The following is a 25,993-nucleotide window of genomic DNA, read 5'->3' as shown; positions in this document are numbered from 1 at the left end:
GATAAAAGGAACTTGGTCGAGAGAGGATGACTCCATTGATAAAAGCAAAGTTAAATGTAACAGTTGAGTCCGCTGAGAGGTGAGTTTTGAAACAAGTCGTGGAAAGAAAACGTAACGGTTTAGCTAATACTGGCTAACAAGACGTAAATATAGCCTAGTAGTGGCTAGTCGTTCCAGCCTAAAGGCACTGACACACACACTTGTTATTCGTGTTATTAAACAGCGTTAACTACATTAGCTTCAGCTACTTTATCATAGAATTGCTTGCTAAATTAAGCTACTTAATTAGCCATTGACCGAGGTCCCCATCCTCTGTAATATGAACCGGGTCCCAGCGCCCATATGGGCACCGCTATGTTGAGCAGGTGAAGGGTAAAATTGGCCACAGCAGTGATAGCTAACGGTGCCTCGCTTTTCACTGGAAGCTAGACACTTCACTTGTTGCATCCTCAGCTGACTGCCAGGCTCCTGCACCCAAGCATGAGCTCTCTTAATCGTATCGGGTGTGCTGAGTAATTATATTGAGCATGGATAGTTCGTGTGTATGTTCTCATCTGTTTAATGGTGGTTAGTAACATCTATATGGTTGTTTAAGCCAGAGTTAACATCTTAGCTTCATTTGTATAACATATTAGTCCAAAAGGTTTTACAGAACAGTTTTTGGAAACAGATTTTTTTCATTTTATAAATATTCCAAACACAACAAAACAACAGTTAAACATGCATTTTTGGCATGTGTTTAAGAACAAATTATATCATAAATTAAACAATTAACATTATGAACAAATCCTTCCTTGTTGCAATAACCTTCAGAATAGTGCTAAGAATGATTATGGAAAGTTTAGTTGATGTGAGTGCCTAAAGGTTGAGATTTTTGTTTCAGAGTATTGAAAAAAATAATAATGTTGAGATAAGGGCCGTTAAAGATGGTTGTATTATATAGAATAAATATAGACACAAACAGACAAGGTTTAGTCAAATAACAAAGGAAAAAAAACTACTAATAACCTAAATGTACGTTTTGGACCTTTGAAATATTCTAGCCTATGTAAGAAGAAGACATGTTATGGAAGCAAATTAGCCAAAACCCTCAAAATGGTCCGGTGCTTGGAAAACAATGTTGCTGCATGCAGTGTCTCGCCAAGTTAAGTCAGGTTTTGATAACATAAAAACATATTTATTTTTTTGGTACTGCATCTGAAAACCTCCTACATCCATACATTCTTTCTCCATTTATTAATGATTATTTATTTGAATCTGCAAATCACACATTTTTTATATTACACATTTTATTCATTGTGCCTGCTCACCTTAAGCGCCATTGTGTGCTTTCTCTGCGCTGAAAACATTGCATTTCTCATTAACAACTATCCATCTAAAAAAAACAATCTCAAATACCTGACCATTTCTCCAATCCTCCCACATCCTCCGCTGTCTCATCTTTCCAGTGACCCTGCTGTGATAGTTGCATGCTGCATGTTCTGATGCATGGCCGCCCCCTTACTTTAGAGAATGAACACGTCTCGCCTGCTGCTTGCATGTTGTGCTGTGAGACTGGCACCATGAGGAAAGACAGGGATAACCCTCTGGTGCTGTCCTCCAAGAAAGCGCGGGGCCAGGCCCAGACGACGGACTACGGACGGGCGCTAGAGAGCCTGCGTCGTGCTGACTTGGAGGCGGAGAAGAGCCAGACGCGGTGGGCCCGTGGTCACCTCTGCCTGGAGCTCAGGCACCTGCGTGAAGAGGCCGAGAGGGAACAGAAGAGGGCCGCCAGGGAGCTGACGGCCAGGCGAGGGGGCCACAAGGACAGCCTTTACTCCAGCATTAAAGACGGTGGACAATACACTGCAGATTTTGAGTCCACTGGGAATGAAGCTTTTTTTTGCTTGTGCGGCGGAGAAACGTGCACAAAGCTGGAGCAGTTGCTGCTGACTCTGTGCGAGAAGATAAATGGCGAGCGGGAGTTCCATAAAGTGCACCACAGGCAGGATTTTGAGCTAGAGAAGGCCATCTCCCTGGTCCGCCTGCTAGGGGCTCACGGGAGACTGTCGCCGGGGAGGAGGAGGAGAGCAGGACAGCCCGGCTACGTTTCCAAACTTCTCCCGAGAAAGCCAACGCTGGGAGACAGCAGTGACTCCTCCGGTCAGACCAAGCCTGTCCTAGTCTCGCCGCAGAGATCCCAGAGTGCCTCCAGCTCACCCAAGAAGAAGATAACCAAACAACAAGAAAGCCCAAAGCAGCCATCAGGACGTGCCCTCCTCCGTGCAGCTGACCCCCGCACCATCGCAGCCACCACTGCAGTCGTGGACACCTGTGGGAGCAGCTCTCTGAATATCTGTCACCCTCCTAACGCCTTCCATGCTGGCTGGCACCACCAGCTCCCCCACTGTGCTGCTGAGTCCCCTGGGTCACACGGGTTACCGCCCTCCAAATGCATGGACACAAACATGGAGGTAAGCTATACGTCATTTCTCCCTTCCACACACTGCTCAGAAACTACTTAGCAGTCTGGGAATATGGAGTTGTCACTTCTTTACACTTTTCTCTGATGGTCTTGATTTATACTATACTATCTAACTATCTAACTTTATGGAAATACAGTTATTATTGATAATAATGGATAGTTAGTAGGGATGGGCACAGGTTTTTTCAAAATACTGATTTTTTTTGGAGCTGACGATATAATACAGATATCAGGAAAATAAGTATCGCGATAAATTACTGTATTGATTTTTTTAGCATCGTCCAAGCAACACAGACGGCACTCTTGTACAGCAAAAAAGGAGAAGCAAACACCAGCTATTTTTGCACCCTCATGTGATGAATTGTGACAAGTGATATGTTAAAAAAACTTTTCCTATATGCACAACCCTGTGAATGATTGACCCACATCAGGGTGATATTTTTCTAAAGGTGTTGGAGTGGGAATTTAAGATTCATTTAATAAAAGAATATTAACAAAAAAAGGGAACTAAACAACATTTCTATTTTGTCAGATATGACATGCATTTTTGAAAGACCATATGATAAAGTGCTGATTCAAACTAAAAGAAGTAGTGGGGGAAAACAAAGGAATTATTATGTTGTGTGATATTGTGCAACACAGCAGGCAATGAACAAATGAGGAATGCATGTGGTGTCTTTCTGATTGCATTATCAGTGTGTACTCTGTGGGGGGGCTGTGGCGAAATGGATAGGGTGATGGTCCCACAACTATAGGGTCGATGGTTCGATCCCCAGTCTCTCCGCCACATGTCCAAGTGTCCGTGAGCAAGACACTGAACCCTAAAATGTTTCCTGATAGTTAGCTTGCACCCTGCATGGTAGCTGTTGCTATCAGTGTACGAATGTGTGCTCCAGTTGTAAGTCGCTTTGGTAGACACCGTCTGCTAGAATGACATGTACTTCTTCAAGCACAACGGCGGCTATTGAGAGATGCTTTTAGCTTATTTCCAAATGATTATTCAGAGATGCGGTTCAGTCTCATGACAGGCAGAACGGCTGGACTTGTGTCCACATATATCAGAGTGATAGGATGTCAATACCACTGAACCATGATTGCCTGATACGGCTGACTTCAGTGCTTAGCATATCTTGTGTGATGACTGGATTCATTTTCTTTGTTGTATGCTGCTCCATTTAGATTTTCTTTATTTACTGCAGGTGTGCTGTGATCACCAACATGTGACCGGAGCACTTGCTGGTGGCAGTCAGTCATATGGGCAGCAGTAATGTCACATATGCTGCTCGTAGCGTGCTTGTTATTTTGCTCAGAGAGTACATTTACAGTCAAGGGTCTGAAGCAGAACAGATACAGTGTTCAGTGGAGTTGACCTCAGGGTTTGTCTCAGTCTTTACACAGACATAAAGCCAGGGTCTTGTGAGCACACTAGTCACAACAGACTGTAGCTATGAAACACAGTTAGAGGGCAGATTTTCTTTGGCATGAGCTTGAACTGTGTGACTGATTTTTATTTTTATTTTTTAAATATATACATTATATATATATATATATATATAGGGGAAGGTGGGGTGATTTGTGCAACTTTTTACTCAAAGTGATTTTAAAGTGAGGCCTTGACAGTTATGTCTCCAACTCAAATATGTACATATATTTCAGGATGTTGTGCATCCCTGGCAATAAAAACTTTGGATCTGGAATAAACTGTTTAAGAAATATAGCTTTCGGAAAAAAAGTTGTCTTGTCGCACAAATCACCCCACTACGTGGGGTGATTTGTGCGTCATTGTGTCACAATGACAAAGTCACCATCATCATCTTTCTGGCCATCTGAACTCTAATCAGTGGTGTCGTTAAGTGGAATTGAGATGTCACTCTCTCCTGAGCTACTGTAGACTATCACTTTCTTTTGGTGACCAGCGTATACAGCCATGCCACTGGCACAACTCTCAGAAATGTACTTTGCACTAGTTGCTCCGTGCTTGTGGAACCAACTGCCACCTGACAAATGTGATTCCCCCTACATTTCTGCCTTTAAATCAAGGCTCAAAACCCATATGTACACCCTGGTGTTTCCTCCCCATTAACCTCTGCACTACTTACTTACCTCTGCACTACTATCTGTGTTTATGTGGATGTATGGGCTTTACGTCTTTTATTTTGGTTATTGTTATTTTACCTTCATTGTTTACCTACTGAATGCACTATGTACAGCACTTTGGACAGTGCAAACTGTCATAAATGTGCTTTTATAAATACATTTTACTTACTTACTTACTTATAACTCACCCAGGCCCTTGCGCACAAATCACCCCATCCCCAGAATTTTGGATGATAGGCATGATGCAGCAATTTAGGGTTGACATTGTGCTAACTATATAGACTCAAAGTGTAGCATACCAAAGCACTAAAACATGTGTCAAATGTTTTCAAACGTGTCTATAATTGTTCAGACACAATAATCAAAAAACCTTGATCATGGAAATTTTACTTTGAAAGGCAAAACACAGTTTTTTGAGCTTAAATGTGCTTATATCTTATTCCTTGTGTCTCCCTTCTTTATAGGATGAGTCAAATGGATGGCTCTTCTTAAATATGTGGTCACATTTCCAATTTCTTCCACGGTTTTCTAGAAACAAGGGGTTTTGCAACTTCCAAAATGCACAAATCACCCCACCTTCCCCTATATATATATATATATATATATATGTGTGCATCTCATATTACTAGAATATTGTGGAAAAGCAATTTTTTTCCCATAATTTAATTCAAAAAGTTAAAGTTCCATATATTCTGGATTTATTAGACATAAAGTGATATATTTCAGGCCTTTTTTTGTTTCAGTTTGTTGAATACCATTTACAGTTCATGAACATCAAAAATCAAGCATCTCAAAATATTACAATATTCCATAAGGCCAATCAAAAAGAAAGAGAAGATTAAGAGATTCATAATACAGAAATGTAGACGTTCTAAAAATAATGTTAATTAATCCACGTACATGGCATGGAGGTGATCAGCCTGTAGGTCAGTTAAGAATAGGCTGAAAAACAATACATTATAGCTACTGTATATAAACAACTATATGAAATCAACCCTAAGTGAGCTGTGAAAAAGTTGGATTTTATGCATTCCAATGTAGCCTCTGCAGGAAATAAATGAACTTATATTTGAGTTCCCTGCATTATACACCTATTCACCAGTAGTTAACATATACAATCTGTGATCAAAAGTGTTCTTGTTTCTGCAGCCTGTTCCACTTAACTACTTAATGATGAATTGAGAGTAAATGGACAGCAGCAGCCTGTAACATAAGGTGCAGTTTGTTTAGTAGGAGCAGAGGTAGTACTACTACAGTAGAGTTGTGCCCCACTGCCACTCAATCAAAATACAACACACAGACATCTCTCAGTGGTAATCAGGCGCTGTCTGAAAGCACCCTAAGGCTTCTGTGTGATCATTTAACTCCTTTCACAAACACTACACACCTGTGCATAGGCCAACAATGACACCCAAACTAGTAAAAGGTTCACTGTTCTTTGGAGTTCTGTCCACTTTTAAAAAGTCAGAACATGTCTTGGTAATTTTTCACCAAATTAGTAGAAGGATAAACATGGTAAATGTAAGGGTTATTGTCATTTTGTATTGTTAGCTTTAGTTTATTTTATACAATTTGCCTGTTAAAAATAAATTTGTCCGCCAGAGAGTTGGGAACTTTAAAAAGGTTTATCCAGGGAGAAATGAGAGGATGTATGCTGTAAGTCTAGACTGATCTGCCTTGCTTATTTGACAGACAGTTTGCTAGAGTAAATCTAAATACAGGAGACAGGTTGATTTATAAAGCAGAATTGTGTTGAGACGGCTTTTTGCAGCATCATCAGACCTACAGCTTTTCACAATATAAAGCTGTAGGTAATGTTTCAATGTCTAAATCACTAAAACATTCATCACCTTGTCGGACATCTGCTTTGTTTCTCTATGGTGCACTACAGCAGTAAAACCGTCTAACTAGTCTGGACTAGTGGACACACTTGTTCCTCCGCTTGCCTCCTGCAGCCTCCCTGTGTTGCAGTGTGCAGGGCTCCTGCTTGAACAATCAATAGGCAGCCACCATCATTCCAGCGTCATCTCCATGGAAACCAGCTCTAGTCGCGGTAATGATTGGGCCCCGTCTCAGAGCCTGCCTTTTTGTGATAGGGCGATGGGAGCAGTCCTCCCCCACCCCCCTCCTCTCAGCGACACTCGCCCCGTCTTCCACACACATTCCCCCCCCCCCCCCTTCGTCGTTCTTTCTTTACCTTTATGGTGCCCTGTGCCGTGTTACCGAGATGGGATTAAGCAGCCTGTCGAGTCCTATTGCGTCTTGGATGAAAAAAGGCTTTTTGACAGAGCAGCATGAAGGAGGACTGTCTGGCAGCGCGGGAGTCAACATGCCACCCACATATCAGCCGTACTGAGAGAATGGGGACTGGAGTGGAGACCTGTTAGTTACATCCTTCTCTTGTTATTATTTTTCTCCTCCTCCATCGCATGTCCCGTCTGGTTTGCTATTTCACTTGGGCCTACATGTGTCGTTTGTTTCAGCGCTACGTACGTTAAGAAGCTGGACTGGTGTGTGTTTTTTCCTTTTTCTGCTCTAGCATAAACCCCCGTCAGACGACAAGCGCGGTGAGGCAAAAAGAAAACAGCCTATGTAAGTCTTACAAGCAGGACTCTGAATCCGAATGCTACACCGTGATACATCCTAGACCACAGTATGCTCAAGAATAGCTACCAGTACGATGACATCCGTTGAATTATCTTCAGAAGCCAAGGCCTCAAATATGTAATATCCCTTTGGAGCCGATTGTCCTCATTTTGGGAAAACGTCAGAGCGCTGAGAGGGAGGAGGTAATTTACAACTCCTGGTTCATCTGTAACTGGTCTTGTCTTGGATATGGCTCACAGACTCTTGCTGTAACATATTTTTGACGCAAATCAACACCTTGACAGGTGCCGTTTTTGTCAGCTTCATCTCTCACTTTTTAGGCTTGGTGTTGGATTACTGTCGACCATGGCAATGACAGTCCTCTGCTTGGTTTCGGACACTTCACCGTAGCTGTGAAAAAGCGCCTACTGCTGTTGAAACTGTTTTGTAGGACGGTGAAATCTTTGTCATTTTGGAAGTCAACCTGCCACAGCCGATTCGTGTGATTCTCCCCACGGCGAGTGAAAAGCCTGCGATGGCTTGGTCTAGGCTGGCAACATCATTTGGTCACATTGATCCCATCTGCACCGTTTGACACACTTTGATAGAGAGCGATGTATGACCTGTGCAATCGGCCCGAGCAGCCCGAGCCTGCACCGGCACACACGCAGATGGAGAGCCGTGAGGTGGCAGAGGCTCTCGGACAACAGCAGCAGGAGTCGAAGAGCTCCGAAGAGCAGGACATGAAGCAACATGGGCTCTCGGACAAGACGGTCCCAACCTTGACTAATATCACTTCAACATCGTTGCTAGGAAAAAGGCACCATTCGCTCTATGCAAACCTAAATGGTTTTGAAGTGCAAGGTATACGCAAGGTAAGTGAGGGGAACTTTTCATTGGTCTTCCAGTACGTTTCTTGATGGTCGACATGACTCCTAAAGTTACAGGACTATGCAGAGTAAATTTCACACTTCACTTGTATCTTTTTTTTTTCATGATTTCTTTTTTGCATTTTTCATGCTTTATTGATAGTTTTTGAAGAGACAGAGGTGAAATGGGGCAGAGAGGGGAGTGACATGCAGAGAACGACTGCGGGCGGGAATCGAACCCGGGTCTGCTGCTGGGCCCGGCCCGGGGGGGACGCCCTACCAACTGAGCTAAGGGCGCCCCCACACTCTTGTATCTTAACACAGGAAGTTGGATTATCATTTGTGTTGGATTACACTGAATGTGTGTGTTCTTGGCACTCCATTTGGGCCAGTGCTGTAGTGGCTATAGTTGAAACAGAGGGTTGGCAGGTATTATGCTGACCTATTGTGACCCCTGTCTCTAATTTCACACCTCTGCATATCCTATTAGTGCTGCAGTAACATCCACTTAATGGTAGCCACTTGAAAATCAATAGGACACCCATGAGATTTCCATGTAACTGATGGATGTTAATATAACTTCCACAAAGAGAGACATCACTGTCATAATAACGTGCCTGCATTGCTCAATTCAACTATATATCTCTATGATGTACCATCAACAAATAACTCCAATCCAGGATATTCTTTACATTGATCATATAATTGTATGGGAGAAGTTTAACTGGTCTAAACACAGTCAGTAGATGGAGTTTAAAGGCTGCAGATAGGGCTTTGTTAGGAAAGGCACTAAACAATGTCTCCTCCCCGGACTGTGCAGAGCAACATATGAAGGCAGCTAAATCAACTTCAGCTGCCACTCAGTAACTCACCATTGAATGTGTTTCCACGACACTGTCATTTCATAGTATTTTAGTTTTTATTTAGATGTTTCTTCTCATCTGCCATTGGGGCTAGCTAATACTGACTTTTCATAAAGTCATAATGTAAATAGTTTTCCCTGTGCTAGCAAAACATTAATTAATTTATTATTTTGTGTTTAAGTTCACCCATAAAACCTTAGTTGTACACTTATTTTGTTTGATGGTTTGAATGTAGCCCTTGGTTAAGGAAGAACTCTATCATTTAACCAAGGTAGGAATCCGTGTGCAACATTGTCTTCCCCACCCCCACCACTTCATTACCCAATCACAACAATCACAGTGTAGTAAAATACCCTAATGAACTGTCAACACACAACATGGGAGGAGACCTGTGGCCGCAGAAGCTGAGAGGGAGCTTTTAAGTGGTGCATTAGTAAGGATTAATAGACCAGTGTGGGGGTCTGCAGTCCTGCTTTTGGGCAGGGGGCTGACTCTTGAGTTACTGTTCATAATTACACTTACATGCAGTGGCAGTACTGGGTTCGTCTTTTTGTTTTTCTCATCTCCATATCCACTCATAATTAATAACAGTGTGTGGGATGTGCGTCTGTATTGCAGGATTCATTTTTATGAGAATAATTAATCCCTGTAGTCCTATATAAGAAGATTGAAACATTGATGTAAGAAGCAGAGCAGTTATTGCACCGCAGAAGTAAAGTTTAGCTGGAAAATGGCATCAAGGTCAGCAAAACCCCATATGAGTTATAAATGGGCTCTATAAAAAGATGGTGGGTTTTCTGTTGTAGGTGATATTACTCAGATCTCTTACCACACAGAGCAGAAAGTATAACATTCAGCTTTTATGGGACTGCTTTGGTTTTGTTGATTTGACTGAACGTTTGATGGGAATATTTTTTCTTTAAATTCTTCAAGCTAATTCCTGTTACAACTAATTACATTTATTTTATCATTAATATATTAAGACAAAAGTTTGGACAAGGTCGGATCAAAGCTTTCAAAAAAGATAAACTGTCTTAGGATGATGTTGATTTCATTGGTCGCTTTATTTTATCTGCAGACCATTGTAGAAAGTCTGTATTCGTCTGAGTTTGAATTCCATGAAGAAATTGTCAGTCATGGAGGAGATAGTCCTGGTTCCCTCTGAAGGCTAATGAGCTTGTTGACTGTGTGGTCCTCTGCCATCCCAACTCTTTAACACCTGTCGGGATACCATATGGCTGCGTCTGGAATGATTGCTGTTCACACACTATGTGTTCCAATGGAGCTGCAAAGAGATGATACAAACGAAACGGTTTCTCCTCATTAACTCCCCTGTTGATGGTTGTGTTTCCTGATTGACCATGCATTTAGCTGCAATTCTTCCCTGTGGTTATGAGGCTGAGGCCAGGCTGGCCCAGTCTTAGATCCATTGGTTGGTTGTTGTTTTGAGGGGTTGTAAGCGGTATTCAGATAAACATTCTGGGGAGATATTTTACCTAGCTGAGCTCAAAGAAACTCACAAGACTGAGTTTAACATGTCACCACTGACCCAGTTTGTACCTATGGGGGAACTGTAAGTGGAGCGGTGTGTCTGCACAGAAGACCTGATTTCACCATAACTTTGCTCGTAATCTTTTGCAATAAATTAGAAATCTATTTAATCTATTGCAGGGGTGTCCAAACTTTTTTCACTGAGGGCCCCATACAGAAAAATCTACGAAGGGCCGGGCCACTTTGCAAAAATAACACATTTATCAGGACATGTAGCTGCTCTGATGATTAGTTTCATAGTGTCTTCGTAAATTGTAATCCTTCTTCACGGCAACACTTTCCTTGCACATTAAACAGACACATTCCCCCTCTTGTTGTTTTCTGCCTTTGCGTCCAATGTCCAGCAGGGTGAAAATAGTATCCAGCCGAGGTCCCGACCCTCCAAGGAGGGTCCGGGGGTATGCCCCCCCGGGAGATTTTTTTAAGTTTTTAAAGTGAAATGCAAGAATCTGGTGCACTTTGAGAGGGAAATTAAGAGGCTAAATCTGAAGAATTTTGTATGAAAAAAAAAAAATGGAGACACTGTGTCAGATGAATTAGAAGCTATTGGAGAAGGACACATAGATTTTCCATAATAAAAAAAAAAAAACATTTTTTTTTTTTTTTTTTCAAAGGGCCATATTACATTATATTTTTAAAATCGGCCGCAGGCCAATAAAAAGCGGGCCGCGGGCCGCAGTTGGCCCGCGGGCCGTAGTTTGGACACCCCTGATCTATTGTATTTACGGCAGTCTTTTAACTGTGAGGCATGCCCTTATTGTTCCGTTTCTAACATACAGTTTAGCATCTACTGCTCTACACAGACATGAAAAAGGTTGTTTAAAACAATTCACTTTTTCATTTGTTTGTCTTTAGTAACATGATTATTATGGAGCTTTTCTGAGCCAATCAACAGCGATGCTAAAGAGAGGTAACGTAAATTGTCTAGGCCTGCCCCCCTGGAAGTAGATGATTTGAATCATCAAACCCCCTTAGTCGACGTAGATTTGGATGGTTTTATTTAATGTTGAAGAAGCTGCAACTGCAAGATAAATTTTTCTTGTATATTGACTCAACTCTTGCAGTAGTCGATGATTAATTGCATGTGACTCATTGGTGCATTAAGAGTAATATATATATTTGATATAACAATCCAGATAATATTAGCATTTTGTAAGATTTATTCCAATTGCTGATTCTATATGCTCATAAGGTGTGTGTATGTGTGTCTGCACATATTGGCAAGCCATGTAATGACTTGTAAATAATTGATAAAGCACTGAGATCGGAATCTCTTGAGTATTGGTCTCTCATCATACCAGCCCAAACATCACTGTCTGTCTGTCTGCCTGCCTGCCTGCCTGCCTTCTGGTTGTAGACTCTCCCTATGGAACAGGGGTCAGACACTGTTCATTGTCACATTGATGCAGCTGTAGAGCCAGGGACCCGGGGTCAGCATCATGGGGGGTGGCAACTCATGAGTAACATGGGCGGCAGTGGTGAAGTGGGTAGGAAGATTGCCTCTGGAGTGCAGGGTCGGAGGTTCGATTCCCCGCCTACCCGCCACATGTCGAAGTGTCCCTGGGCAAGACACTGAACCCAAATTGCTCCAGATGGTTCAGAGAGCGCCTTGCATGGCAGCTACTGCCATCGGTGTATGAGTGTGTGTATGAATGGGTGAATGTGGTAAGATATGTAAAGCGCTTTGGGGCTGAGAAAATCGGCTAGAAAAGCTCTATATAAGTCAAGTCAAGTCCATTTACAATTTTAAACCCCCCACCTTAACCCCATATTCCCCAAGTTGGCTATGAGTCTTATGTGTGTGCCCCCTTCCGCGATTACAATGATAACCCCCTAATAGATTTGTTCTGACAACGACTCTGCAGGGACTAGAGGTTTCACTTTCACACTGCAACATGCCCTGTGTGTGGGATGTAGGGACCATAAACTGTTGATCAGTCGACAGTTACTCCAAAGTATTGCTAATTGTTGCACTGATTCGCTATGGCAAAGATTGAGAAGTGGAGAAGGTTAGGGTAGGCCTCGTTGGGGGCACAAAACACCATCGAGCATTCCAACCATACCTGACCGCCAGAGTGGAGGGTGACAGCGTCAGAGGGCAGCTGTCTTCTTCTGTTGACTCTCCAGAGTTGCTGATGAGGGTAGGGGTGGAAGGTGGGAGACTGAACATTTAAACCACATTCTAACACCATTGTTTTTGCAGTATTAAATGCACATTACCACTGCAGCTGACCTTAAGAACATATCCTCATATCCTCACCTAAGACATTTTTTTATATAATTTTTTCTCTTATAATCAACTTAAAAGTAACTTATATTATCCATATTTCCCATCCTCACCTATCGCAGTTGTAGTTAAGCTTTATTCACCAAATGGGTTTTCCCATTTCCCTGTTATCGCCGCCCCTCCTGTTAACACTCTCATAAACCTATGACACCTGGTTGACTGTGAGGAGAACAATGGCTCACACATCATTATACAGTAGTGAAAAGGTGGGAAATAGTTTGTCTAACAACATCAGCTGTTTCTTCATTCATCAGTTTTACACCTACAGTGTTGAAGTCTTTAGCGCTGACCCTTTATCACGCAGAGGATGTCTGGCTCTCACTTCTTACATTTGAATATTTGGCCTCTGCCTCGCCCTCTAAGGCTGTGTCGGCTGCCTGTGACATTTCTGCTTTGTCCTGTTCCCAGAATACTGGCCAGACTAGACCCATGATTACCTCTGTCCCCCCCCCCCCCCCCCCCCTCTCAGTGGATCACATGCATACTTGCCTGGAGGAGGAAAGGGAGACTCAGTTTGTCAAACCACTCAATGTCAAGAAAGGTCACTTAAGCCTTTCACTGCTGGAGTGCTTCATCCAGATTTACATTTATTGAAAGTGATTTGTAAAGGTTGGTGTACAACACTGTAATTGTGTTTAGACATTAGAATGGTGCAACATTGTTGTCTGAGACTTATTGATCGGCTCAGACCTCTGCTGTTCTGTCCTAGAGTGTGTGTGTGTGTGTGTGTGTGGGTGTGTGTGTGTGTGTGTGTGTGTGTGTGTGTGTGTGTGTGTGTGTGTGTGTGTGTGTGTGTGTGTGTGTGTGTGTGTGTGTGTGTGTGTGTGTGTGTGTGTGTGTGCGTGTTTAATGGTTCTGTCATCTAGAAATTATCTTCCATGTTGTGCTCTTCTGAATATTTTAAATATACAGTTCCTGGGTCTACAGTACGTTTTTAGGGGTCAACCTATTTCCGATCTTTTGGCTAATACCTTTAAACAATCAATATTTCATAAGAATAGAGAAAACATAGTCTTTTCAGTAGATGATTCATTCAACACAAGGATCAAATGGTTCAGTCATTTCCTGTGATGTTACTCTAAAAAAAAACTTGGTTCACGAACACTGTTTGCACTTGACTGGTGATTCAGGGTTGGGAAGTTCCATTCCACACTAAGAGTATGGCTCTATACTGGAACATCCGCGGCACCTTTCCAGCTCTTTATCAGTGAGCTCTGCCTGATGAGATGCCGGCTGGGGGCAACTGCAGCGATGACAGTGACTGAGTAGGAGGAGTGATTTTTGGCAACACCAACAATGCATCAAGGTCTTTACAGGGCTGGTTGGATGTGTTTTTTCAATTAGTTTTATGCACCTCTTTTTCTGGCTGAGTGCATTGTAGACTGTATAGGTTAGCCCAATCTGTAATGAAATTGGCTGGATGGGTTGCCCATATTTGTCATTTGCTCACTTGGATTGTTTTTAGACAAGCCTTCAGTCATCAAAGGGCAGTTTAAGCCTCAGCCCCGTAACTTGATCGCATTACACAGATGCAAATGTCTGTTTAATATTTGCCTTTTCTACATGCAATCGCATATTAAAAGTCACAATGGAACCAACATTAATTTCAGAATATGTGTTTTGAAAGAAATACAGAATTCCAATAAGTGATGCCAATGTGCGTGTACTTGAATATGTACTTGACACTCAAAAGGTGTAGTGAGCGATTCTCGGGTGGCTCAAAATCAGTCAATATTTCCTCATGATCCGCTACCTGTCCAATGGGTGTGGACTGAAGAAAAAATCAAGGGTCAATACACAGCCTAGGATCTGTAAATAGGCGTGTTGCTAGCTACAGTGGGCCCCCTTTGTTTACCAACCCTGTGTTTACATTTACAGAGCCTAGGCTGTTGTTTAAGTGCACACACAGTATGGACAAGGGAGCGGATCGTCAGGAGATAGTCACTAAATTTGACAAAGTTTTTTATTTTTTTTTAAGATATCTTTTGGCATTTTTCATGCTTTATTTGACAGTGTGAAGAGACAGAGGTGAAATGGGGCAGAGAGGGGAATGACATGCAGAGAACGACCGCGGGCGGGAATCGAACCCGGGTCTGCTGCTGGGCCCGGCCCGGGGGGGGGGGGGGGGGGGACGCCCTACCAACTGAGCTAAGGGCGCCCCACAAAAAGGGATTTTGACAGCAAGCAGCATTCTCCAGAATGTCTGACTCCACCTTTAAAAAAACAAATACCGCATTTGTTGTTGATTTAATTATGTGACTTTTAAAGCAGATTCAGTAAAACAATTTCTAAGTGTTTGTGTTTTGTCAGACCACAGATAAGTTATTGCTAGTGTGATAGCAGAGGGTGGAGGAGCTTGGTATGCATATGCAATTTTCTTTGACAAGATTAAGGGTTTTGTTCTGCTGCAGCTCACTGGTTGGAACCTGTTGAGGGTTCTGGGGCACAAACAAATCATCACACAAACACATTCTGTCTCCCCTCTGTCCATTTCCCTGCTGACACTGCACTAAACGCAATTCTTTGGCGACCCCTCCTTCTGTTCATCTTTTGACATTTTAAAAGCCAGATGTTGTCTGCATGTCTGACACCTAATCAAACTCCTTGGAGGCTCAGGCGACCGTGGCATTTTTTATCTGTGGACTATGGCAAGATGAGGCAGCCATGCAAGTATGGATCTTAATGACTTTGTCTGTAGGGCAGTGTTACAATGGCTTTGTAAGAAAGACTACAAGATAGAGAATAATAGAGAAGGAATTACCATAATTAATGTAACACACCATGCATTTCAGATGCTTAAACATAGTGAGCTTGGCTTTCCATATTCATTTCTAACTTTACATTAAAGGTGGAGTCAGCAATTGTGGAGAATCAGTAAGGAGATATTCACTGATGTTGACAAAAAGTGGTTTTGACAACAAGCATTCTCCAGAATCGACTACACCTTTTTTAAAGCGTAAAATCACTACTGGCATAACAGATGTATTAGCCTATTGCTACATGAGAATGCATCATCCCATGTTGTGTAGTGGCTACAAATCCCAAACCGATCCCATTCATGGACATGAACATAAAAACTAGTTCATGCAACATAAGGATTATGTGCCGAATTGTACGCACATCTTCTATTTTTAAACATATGGAAAGGGAAAGGCACTAATAAGCAATTCCAGACAGTGCATTTCATTTTTTGCATTACCTCACCCATAGGACACTGGTAGAGGTAGAAGGCTGCATGCCTGGGGGGGGGGGGGAGCAAAGGGGTTGTCTGGTGTTGGTTCTTTGTTCTCTAACGCAGTCAGAGAGACCCCCCTAATCTGTCACCGTCAGGTAGCCCGGGGGAGATGAGTCGTGATAAATACGATAGGGGGTTTGAGAGGACACTTAACAGGGCTTCCTTATGACTTATATATGAGTTCAGGGAAGAAGACTGCTGTTAATGAAATACCCAAAGCCACAAACAGTTCTGTGTTTTTAATGTGTAGTTTTTAAAGAGATTTTCCTGGGCTTTGTTTGACAGCACAGTAGATAAGCCTCCCTGTTTCCTTACTGGGGCTGCGCGATTAAGACAACAAAATACCTTATTGTGATTATTGTAACTGATGTCTAATTTTCTGTGTTATCATAACTGTGTGTTGCATAATGCATACATATAAAAAGAAATATGTAGTAGAGCACTGGAGAGAAACTTTACGGAGCATTCCGTGCGCTGGAAAATGCATGTGGGCGAAAAAGCGGTGAAGTGTTAACCGCAAGAGATGTGTACACTCAGACTCTTCATAAACGTTCGTGTTTCCATGTCTTTGTAGGATGTTTGGCAGCAGAACAGTTCAGCCAACCTCATTAGAAAAGCACTGATGTCGCAGCAGACAGAGATAAAGATAGTCATTGATTTGGCTCTAAATTGTAACACTTCACTGATATTGTGAAATCCATTAGTATCCACTTCATTGGAAAGGTGGCCATTGCCAGTCTTTACTGGTAATGGCGTGTGGTGTTTTTTTGGGACGAGGTCCCACTCCTTAAATTATTTCTTGGAGCAGACAAGGCCTGGATTAATTAATGCACATTTCAAGATCCAGCTGACTGCTACCTACATCTCAATCCTCTGAGCCACAGTGCTCAATGAATTAAGAAAAAGTAATCAGTATTTTCCCTGAAAGTCCTAGTCCAAAAACCGTCATGAATCAAGAAGAATCCTATTTGAGAAACTGGAGGAATTACATAAAGTATAATTTATTTTGGGTGTCTGAAAGAAGCTGCCTTATGCAGTATAGCACTGTGACATGTTTAAGTAAAAACTGATAGTCATATTGCAAACATTCCCTTAATGCTTCAATACTGAGTTACTGCTTTAATAAGTATGCAGGCAGAAGACCTACTGAATTACTATATTTTTTTCCATCCCCGCTTCGCCAAAATAAGCCGTTTGACTGGAGATGGAAGAAACAGGATCGGCAATGCTCTAAACCCCAAACGTTATTTTTTTAATATTTTACAATCCTAATCTAAAATTGGTGTAATTATTAGTGTGTTGATGTATTGCTTCAGTAGTTGTAGCTATAGTACCCTATGATTGAAAGGGTTGTGTTTGTAATACAAAATGTAAAGGAACATGAGATGATGCCGTACACAAATTGCAAATTGATGCTTTTAATACTGGCACTTTAAACATGTTGTCCAACAAAGAGTGAACAATGGCAAAACGTGTGTGTGTGTGAGTGTGTGCGTGCCTATGTGCATGTCTGTGCCTTTGTCTTGCAGGCTCCTTAGAGGATTTCTAGTGGGGGGATTTTTTAGCTGTCAGCTAAAAATGCTGATGTTGGTGTTTCCGTGAAACCAGAGTGTAGACATTTCAATACGCCTCTCAAACGCTCGCCGTGGCTCTCAAACAAAAAGGATAATCTGGTTGTAAAACCGTATGAACATGGAAGAAAAAATCTGCAGACATCTAATGATCTATTACAATTTTTGTTGATGGGTAACTGAAGTCCACTATTGTGTCAAATGATATAACAACATTTAGCATCCTCTCCCTTCCCTATACCCTTTACATTTTTACTGACATTTATGGTCAACATACAATAATTTAAGGATTTTGCCAAATGGACCAAATATGTATCAATAGTCAATAAAGATATGCCTTGTATTGAAGTGTTTATATCTGTAAATAACAGGAAGAAACACAGCCAAATTGTGTTTTCGTAGTCCATTTCTGTATTCGGTTGTGTTTTGTGCAAGCCCAAGTAAGGGGATGAATTCCAGCAAGCCCTAAGCCGTTTTGACTGAGCCCCTTTAGAGTCATATAAAACAGCAACTGACCCACATTATCAAGAGGCAATTTAGCCTGCTCTCTAAACAAAGCCTGGTCTTGTCAGTGTCAGCTTGTCACACGATATACAAGTAATGCAAGTGGATAATTAGTAACAAGTCACTTGTTAAGCCGCTGTCTTTCTGTTTCCCTTTTTATAAATAGGATTAAAGTGACTCTGCTTCGCTTCAGTCTCTTTTCCTAGCAAGGTCAGTAACATATGTCGGTGCTGGAACCACCTGCTGTGTTGCCAAACTGTGACAGCTATGCCATGGTAGAGTGTGTCCTTCGTTAGGACATGCTTTTTTTGAGTTTTTTTTTTAAAGTATGTTCCCTTACACAAGTGTAACCTGCAACATTGTTGGATTTAATTATTGTGGATTAGTGGACAGCTTGATTTAGCATTGGCTCTTGAAGAACGAGCTGACACGTGCCAATATGCATTGCATTAGCACAAGTAGGGCAATGAAATGTAGTTGGCATTTTTCATCATACAATGCAAACAACTGCAAATTAATAATTGTTCTCCTATACAGAAAATGCAGTGTTTCTGTAGGTTAATGTGTTTGAAGGGATGAAAAGTATAACTTGCTTTTGTAATAATCTGAAAAGCCCAAAGTGATCCGACACTTCACATGTGATGATGTGCTCCAGACTCACCAGGCTGTAGACAAGGTCATTACGGCAAACAGTGTCCATTTAGTGTGTTTGGTGTGAGTGTGTGTTCAGTCATCAGCACTCCTTTCACTTATCTGCCTGTATCCATAATTATTCTGGATAGATTCAAACTGAGCAAAGGGAGATGGGCTCCATTAGGCCTGTCTGCCCTGCCCAAGGCTCAGACTCTCCTGACAGACGTTAGTGTACAGACCCCTGCTGCCCTCCTGCTATGGAGTCGCATCTGCCTTGCTTAGTGAGCCAGGGCCGTGTTTGAAACAGCACTATACTGTGAGTGAGGTTGGCTGGCTGAATGCTAATACACTGGCCTTGGGCGGACCTCACCACCTGCAGCCCCTTTTCTGTGGCAGCAGGAAAGAAGCAAGGGCAGTGTTGGTTTTTAAGTCTGTGAGAAGCCAGCATTACCTCACGCCTAAAGTAAAGAAGCCCTCCGGTGTATTTCCGAATGATTCCCAGGGAACAATTACAAGACGTGGGCAGACTCCAAGATCATTAGAATGAGAATGGAAGCAGGCGGGAGGCTGGGTTCACTCCGGGCTGGCCTTCCTCCGAGGTGATTGATCGGCGCTTTAGCATCGTCCTCCTGAGAGGAAGACTGGGGCATTGGGACCGGCTGAGTCCTCTAACTGATGGCAGAATAACTCAAGGACACTGATTCATCTAAGAACTGAGGTTAACTCTCTCTGAGCCAAGGGCTGCCTGCTGTGTAGAAAAAAGGCATAGGCAAAGGCAAAAAACAACACTGCTCCGATCTGAAAATCGAATTTAGACTGCCACTATATCTGTTAGTTTTGATGTTTGAGCATCACTTCACAGATATTTGGTGGTGTCATTAAAGGTTCAGTAAGCGGAATGGTCAGTTTAGATAACTTCCTGTCAGTTACTGCAGTTAGCAGTCCCCTCCCTCGTCCCCATGTCACCACATTAATGCACTGCGGTCTTCAAGCAGCGAGTTATCTAGCATCATCTCAGATCCATAAGTGTGATAAAACACGATAAAAACCATCAAAACAGACATTGTGAAGAATGTTTACCTGCTCTGCCATTGTAGGCGCATACACATTCACCCATCTGTCGCTCTGCACATGCACCGGCAGTGAGACGGGTGCCGGTTTGTAGCGTTCTCTCTTCTGATTGGTTATCAGTAGTGGGATCCCCGAAAATTGTATTTGCCGATTACATGCAGAGCGAGTGACTGAGAGATCGATTTGAGCTGGTTGCTTTATGCTCTGACTTTGACGTCTTAATGTAAAGGTCTGCTAAAGTAGTTATATGCAGTAGGAGGGAATGGTTTTGTGTCTTTATACTTTTTTTAACTGTATCTTAAAACAAGTCACTTTCACATTGAGGAAAGGAGCATACAGCCCCAGAAAAAAACAAGGGACCAGTCTGGATTTTTCTTATATCTTTATCTCTACATCACTTATTGAAAATACTCTTAAATGATAATATTTGTATTGTGAATTTGGTAGAAATGTTGTCAGTAGTTTATATTAAATAATCAAAACGTTCATTTTTCTGAAACATATGCCTCTAAAGAGTAAAACAAGAGCCACTGAGCTGTAGTTTTGAATAGATTCTATGGACCAGATTTTTTTTTACTTCAAGCAGTCAAGTCCTTTATTCATTACATTGCACTACAAGAGATACATTCAAAGCGACACAGTTGAATTAGCAGCAACAAGCAGCGTCCTTGTGCCCCTGAAAAAATGTCATGTATCATCAACTAAGCGAATGGTCTGGCCATGAAGTGCTGTTCATAGGTTTCTTTTGACAAGATATTTACATTTGTCTGCCATTTCTCTATTTGCCCTAATTACATCATGTAAGGAGGGTTCTATGACTGACTGTGATCCAGAGTGGGGGGAAAAGAGTGTCCAATAAAAAGCATGGAGGGATATATTAGACTGGCTCCTCATTCATGTTGTAAAATGTCAAAGTAAAAATGTAAATATTCACTGACCACCAATCGTAGGCGTTAGTTTCTACAGCAACCGAATGAGACCCATTAAACTTCATTGGACATTTCTGTCTTACTTAACTATAGGCAGTTTACTAACTTTATGTGCATTTAACTTAATTCTTAAATGTTGAATGCTTTCCATTTGTAGCAGCTGCAGTAGTAGGCCTATGTTCGGATTGCATCAGAAGAAACAGTTCAGCTCTTACACAGTGTAAAAACAGCAAGCGGAAGCAATGATCAGTGGGATAAGATTGTTCTAGATGACAACTATCGTTTCACTTTAAGTAGGAAATCAGAATCTAGCGTGGAAATGGCCGACTCGTCCACTACCGATACAAGTGACCTGATTACGGAAATATGCATACATTGAATGGCTATTGTAGAAGCAACGTTGACCATAAATGGTGTCTTTAAATTGGGTTTGATTTTTGTGGATATCTTAAAGGGATTTAGTTTAAATGTGAAGTGATGGAAAATTTGCTTAGACTGCATGCTTTTCACAACTAATTTAAATTCCCTAAAACATCTTGTTGGTCTGGTCATAGGTGGTTTTTGCCTTTTATAGTTTTGCTTTGATATGCAAGTCGGTGCATATTAATATGCATTCTTGCACTTCAAGGTTGTTTTCACGCATTTTTTTGTTTGTTAATTATTTTTCTTATGTGCTAATGATTTCAATCACAATATTGTGTCTGCTAATCTAACCATGACATACCGTCTGTCAGGCTCTTAATGTGTTACCCACTAAGAGGATATTCAGACAGGACGTCCAACGTTACCATGACAATAGCACTGGGTAGATGAACACACCGGAGCCTCAGCTGCTGCTTTACTAAACAGCTGGTCATTAGTGTTGACTTTTAATAACAGGTACAGTAGCATTAGGAAACCCCCCCAGAGGGCCACCACATCATCCATCATCTGCTGTTACCATGAAAACATGATCTCACAAGAAGACAGTCATATGGGGCGCCCGTAGCTCAGTGGGTAGGGTTCCCCCCCGGGCCAAGGCCCCGCAGCAGACCCGGGTTCCAATCCCAGTTCTCTGCATGTCCTCTCCTCTTTGCCCCATTTCAACTCTGCCTCTCCAATCTGTCTAATAAAAAGCAAAAAATGCCCAAAAAATAATCTTAAAAAGAAGAAGACAGTCATATGACTTTATTCCCTGCCATGTCATCTTCATCACTTACAATAGTAGCATTGTGGCTGAGGGTCTAGTAATGCTAGTAATGAGGTCCCAGGAGGGTTAATGAGACATAATTGGACACATTTGAAGAGGTTTACCTGTGTTCCACGTGTGGAGCCATCTGTGTGCTTTTGTCATGCTGAGATATGTGGTCTATTACAGTCTAGGAACTTGGATAAAATACATTCCCTTTCTCCCTCCTCCTCCTCCTCCTCCTCCTCCTCCTCCCTCCTCCTCCTCCTCCTCATCTGTCTGTGGATACTGTAGTAACATTCAGACTCCCCCACACTAGTCACTGGCAGTATTACCTGCAGTAATTTGCTTTCTCATCACGCAACAGTAAGTGAGACAAGTTGACTTTATTTGTGTGAAGGTTTTTTTACTCTGAGGACAAACCCTACCATTACTTCCAGCTTAGTCTGACTTACAGGTAATATTGACAACTAGTATAGCGTTCCCGCTAGGTAACAGCTCTAAACTCCTCCCCTTCCTCTTCCTCTTCCAGGCTGTAGTCTACCGTTTATGCTCTGCTCAGAAGCTCAGAACAGGAGACAACAGAAAGTATGTGTGTGTGTGTGTGTGTGTTTGATACGGCTTGATACTATCCAGCTCATAATGTTGCTGCACACACACGGTGCGTCATCAACGGTGTTTGTCGGCATCTTTTCTAATAGGTCCATGGTCGGCACCAAATTGCACTATTTTTAAAAGGACACGTTGCGGCTTCCTGGGCTTAGCGCCGCCCATGACGATTGTGAATGGTTTAAAGAAGTGAAAACAGGCCAGCCCAGTTTTCCCACGTATTCTGGAAACAATATAACTTGGTACCAGATCATACTACTAGCTGTAGTTTGTTCTGGCTGTGTGAGACTACCTCCAGCTAATCTGTCCCCCCTGTCTGTCCATCTGCTCTCACTGCAGCCCAGTATAGCCATGTGTGCCAGGTCTTCTCTCTACCCTGTCCTCACTCAGAGCCTCCCTGTCACAGAGACAGGGCACCATCCTTTCCATTCAAATGAAAAGTTACAACCACGTTCCAGGTTTTCCTCCACATGGTCGATTAACACAAATGGCAATCATGATCACCACATAGACTCCCCGCCACATCGACTGTCTGCCAAAGCAGCCACTACTACTTTGTTGAGCTGTCTCTTCACTTACAACTCACAAGCCTATATATATAAGACCCAGGACTGCCAGACTATGAAACTCAGAATGTGTAAGTAAATAATAATTGGCTGCATTTTATAAAGTGGGTTGGAGACAATTTCTTTGGTAAATAGTTGGATCCATCCCATTTTATACATTTATTTTGCCTGGACGTGGCTTTAACACTTGAAGAAGTTTATAGAGCATGTCATCATAGCACAGGGTTTTATTGACGAGAGAAAAATAAATGCTAGTGTCTGAATACTTTTTTTCCCTGTGTTCCCTTCTTCCCTCTCTCTATAGCTAAGTATGAGAGGTACAAAGTCAGCATAATAGGTGTTGACGGCTAGTGGTACGCTGATGGACTCAGAGTACTGAATAGCCTTTTCATTTGGCTGGCATCTGTCAGGCAGCATCAGAGAGTACTATTAGTAAGGAAGCATTTCATTAGCGTCATAGCATAATTGCCTAAATCATATTTACTCTACTCTACTTTTACTCTACATCTACTCTATTCTACATCTACTCTATTCTACATCTACTTTTCGTTAGCCTAATAGCATAATTGGCAAAGTCATATTTTAAGGGTTATAGAGTAGGGTAAAGTAGATGTAGAGTAGAGTAGATGTAGAATAGAGTAGATGTAGAGTAAAAGTAGAGTAGGTTAAATAGGATTTAGGCAATTATGCTATGAGGCTAACGATTTGCTGACTGCAGAGGGAGGCTGTCCTATAAATCATGATTTTTCTCCAGAAATGAAACTCAATCCGTCTTTACAGATACACTGATCATTTTGCATAAGCAGCAAGTAGTAGCAGTTGGTAAACTGTGTGTCTGTGTTTTTATGTATCTGTTTAAGTTTCTTTATTTGTCAATTTACACAAGTTATATCGAAATTCATTCTTAGCATATCCCCCTCCCAAGTTACCACACTTCGGAGGGGGTCAGAGCGCAGGGTCAGCCATTTACGGCGCCCCTGGAGCAGTTTGGGGTTAAGGGCCTTGCTCAAGGACACAATGGTAGAGATGGCACAGTGGATGTAATACACAATTTTTTTATTTTTTGCAGAATGGTAATGACTATGGGTTCCTGGTGCGTCAGAACTCAGAACTCTTACGAGCCCTGGACGAGCTGGAGAAGACTTGTACCACACTGAGGGATGAGAATGGCCTGCTGGTAAGACTAAAAATAAACTGAGAGTTTGTAGTCGTGACGGGATGCCTGGTAGAAAGTAGGCCAGGTGCACACAAAGGGCCGATATAAAACATTTAAAATGCCCGGGCATTGTTCCAGTTATGTTTCTGTTTCTTTCTTCACAGGCATTTAGTCAGCTTATAAATAGATTATTCTATTTGATACGTTGTTGTCATGGTGTTTGCCTTTCCCCATATGACCTCATAATTTGCACTGGAAAGTAGGCAGGGTGCTACAGATCCCTCTTCCAACCATTAATAAGCCTTCCTGGGCATTATCCAATTTTTATACCTCTAAACCATCCCCAAATTCCCCTATGTTACACGGTATTACCATCTGGTAATGTCTATTTCTACTTCAACTGTAGCCTATTTGTTTTAGTTTCTGGCCTAACACTCCATTTTACAAGATTACATTGATTGAACTAATCCAGCTATAGTTACCTTCACAAAAACTAAATTCAACTGAACAGCACTTGAACCAGGGCTGTACGCTTATTTTTTAAAGTCGTAGCACTGGTGCTAGCAAGCAAAAAAATTCAGTAGCACAAAAATAAATTTGGTAGCACACAAAGTATGATCGAAAATTTGCATGACCCTAACCCTTGCATTTCGCTCTACTTACCTTTGAGCATGTCATCTTGGTTTTATTTGAGATTCTCAATGAATATCCTAGTGTGTGCAGTAATAATTATAGAAGAATGAATAGGGGTGCACTGATTGGAATTTAGACAAAAGAGTCTAACCTGCCAATGGCAATTTGTTTGCTGATTCAGAATTATTTCCCCCAATAGAACTATAAAAATAATGTCTATATCTATATATTTTTTAAATAAAAATATAATTATTATAGTAGGCTAATAATAACAAACATTTTTAGAACATTTCATTCTTTTAATGAAAACCAAACTTTAAAACATTGAACATAATAGCCTATTAAATAAATTAGTAAACATATTTATACAATTTAGGCCAAGTTAAATAGGTTGTGTCAAACTTTGTTTAAATAGACTACTGTTGACTGCTCTCTGCAGCTGAAGCAGTTGATTTTCTTGCTAGCGCACTGCAGGGCTGTGAAGCGCTAACTTCCTGTTCTTACCTGCTTCAAAATAAAAGTCAACTCGCATTTGGCTAGTAACAGGCTTTTATTGTGAAGGGGCACAGGAAATGTTCCGTTTCCACACGCGCTAACTTAACTGCGTTAAGAGCCGTGCCCTTCCGGTTTTTACCGTTGGTGAAGTTAGACGCTATAATCGCCGAGCACAGATCCCGAGCACACATCTTTCACCAGCCAAAGTGGAGGGTAGACTTAATAACTTACTCGCCTAAGACTACATTCACCCGCATTTGGCGAGTGTTAATGTAGAGCCCTCTAAGCAGTGTTGTGCATCACTCCTCTGTGTTTCAAAGACAGCCTCTCCTCATTAGCACTCGTGCGAGAGGAATTGTATTCATCATCGCACGTGATCAATTTCAGTGGCAAATGCGATCAAAACTGTCGCACTGTACAGCCCTGTCCTGACTTGAACACATCACAATGCAACTCGATACACCTTATACGTTCCATACGAAGGAAACCGACAAAATCACTGTATCACAATTACAAAATACAGACACATTCAAGAGGTGTGCCGCAATACGTTATTATGGGCGTAAATAGCGTTAATATGACTTAAATATGCCCAATGTACACGCTTGTTTTGATTGCGGTGCAGAACTTATTTGAGAAGTATTTTATTTATTGGAGAACTTTGTTGTTTGCAGCAGTATTTTCTTTTTATACTGAAACAGACCTA

The 25,993-nt window shown here is 41.8% G+C and overlaps 1 protein-coding gene across 1 annotated transcript in view; it reads left to right on the top strand.

The window, feature by feature from the left end:
• Positions 1 to 1,538: 1,538 nt before the first annotated feature.
• Positions 1,539 to 25,993, top strand: part of tspoap1 (TSPO associated protein 1) — a gene marked incomplete at its 5' end in the record, with an annotated part of 77,939 nt that continues 53,484 nt past the window's right edge. Inside the window, 3 exons of the mRNA XM_080041502.1 lie at positions 1,539 to 2,453; positions 7,756 to 8,022; positions 24,073 to 24,180. Coding sequence (XP_079897628.1) covers positions 1,539 to 2,453; positions 7,756 to 8,022; positions 24,073 to 24,180 — 1,290 coding nt within the window. The remainder of the gene's footprint in view (positions 2,454 to 7,755; positions 8,023 to 24,072; positions 24,181 to 25,993) is intronic.

The sequence above is a fragment of the Ammodytes marinus genome, assembly GCF_949987685.1.
Source record: "Ammodytes marinus genome assembly, chromosome: 14".
NCBI classification, from domain to species: domain Eukaryota; kingdom Metazoa; phylum Chordata; class Actinopteri; order Uranoscopiformes; family Ammodytidae; genus Ammodytes; species Ammodytes marinus.
This window is presented reverse-complemented; position numbering and strand designations above follow the sequence as displayed.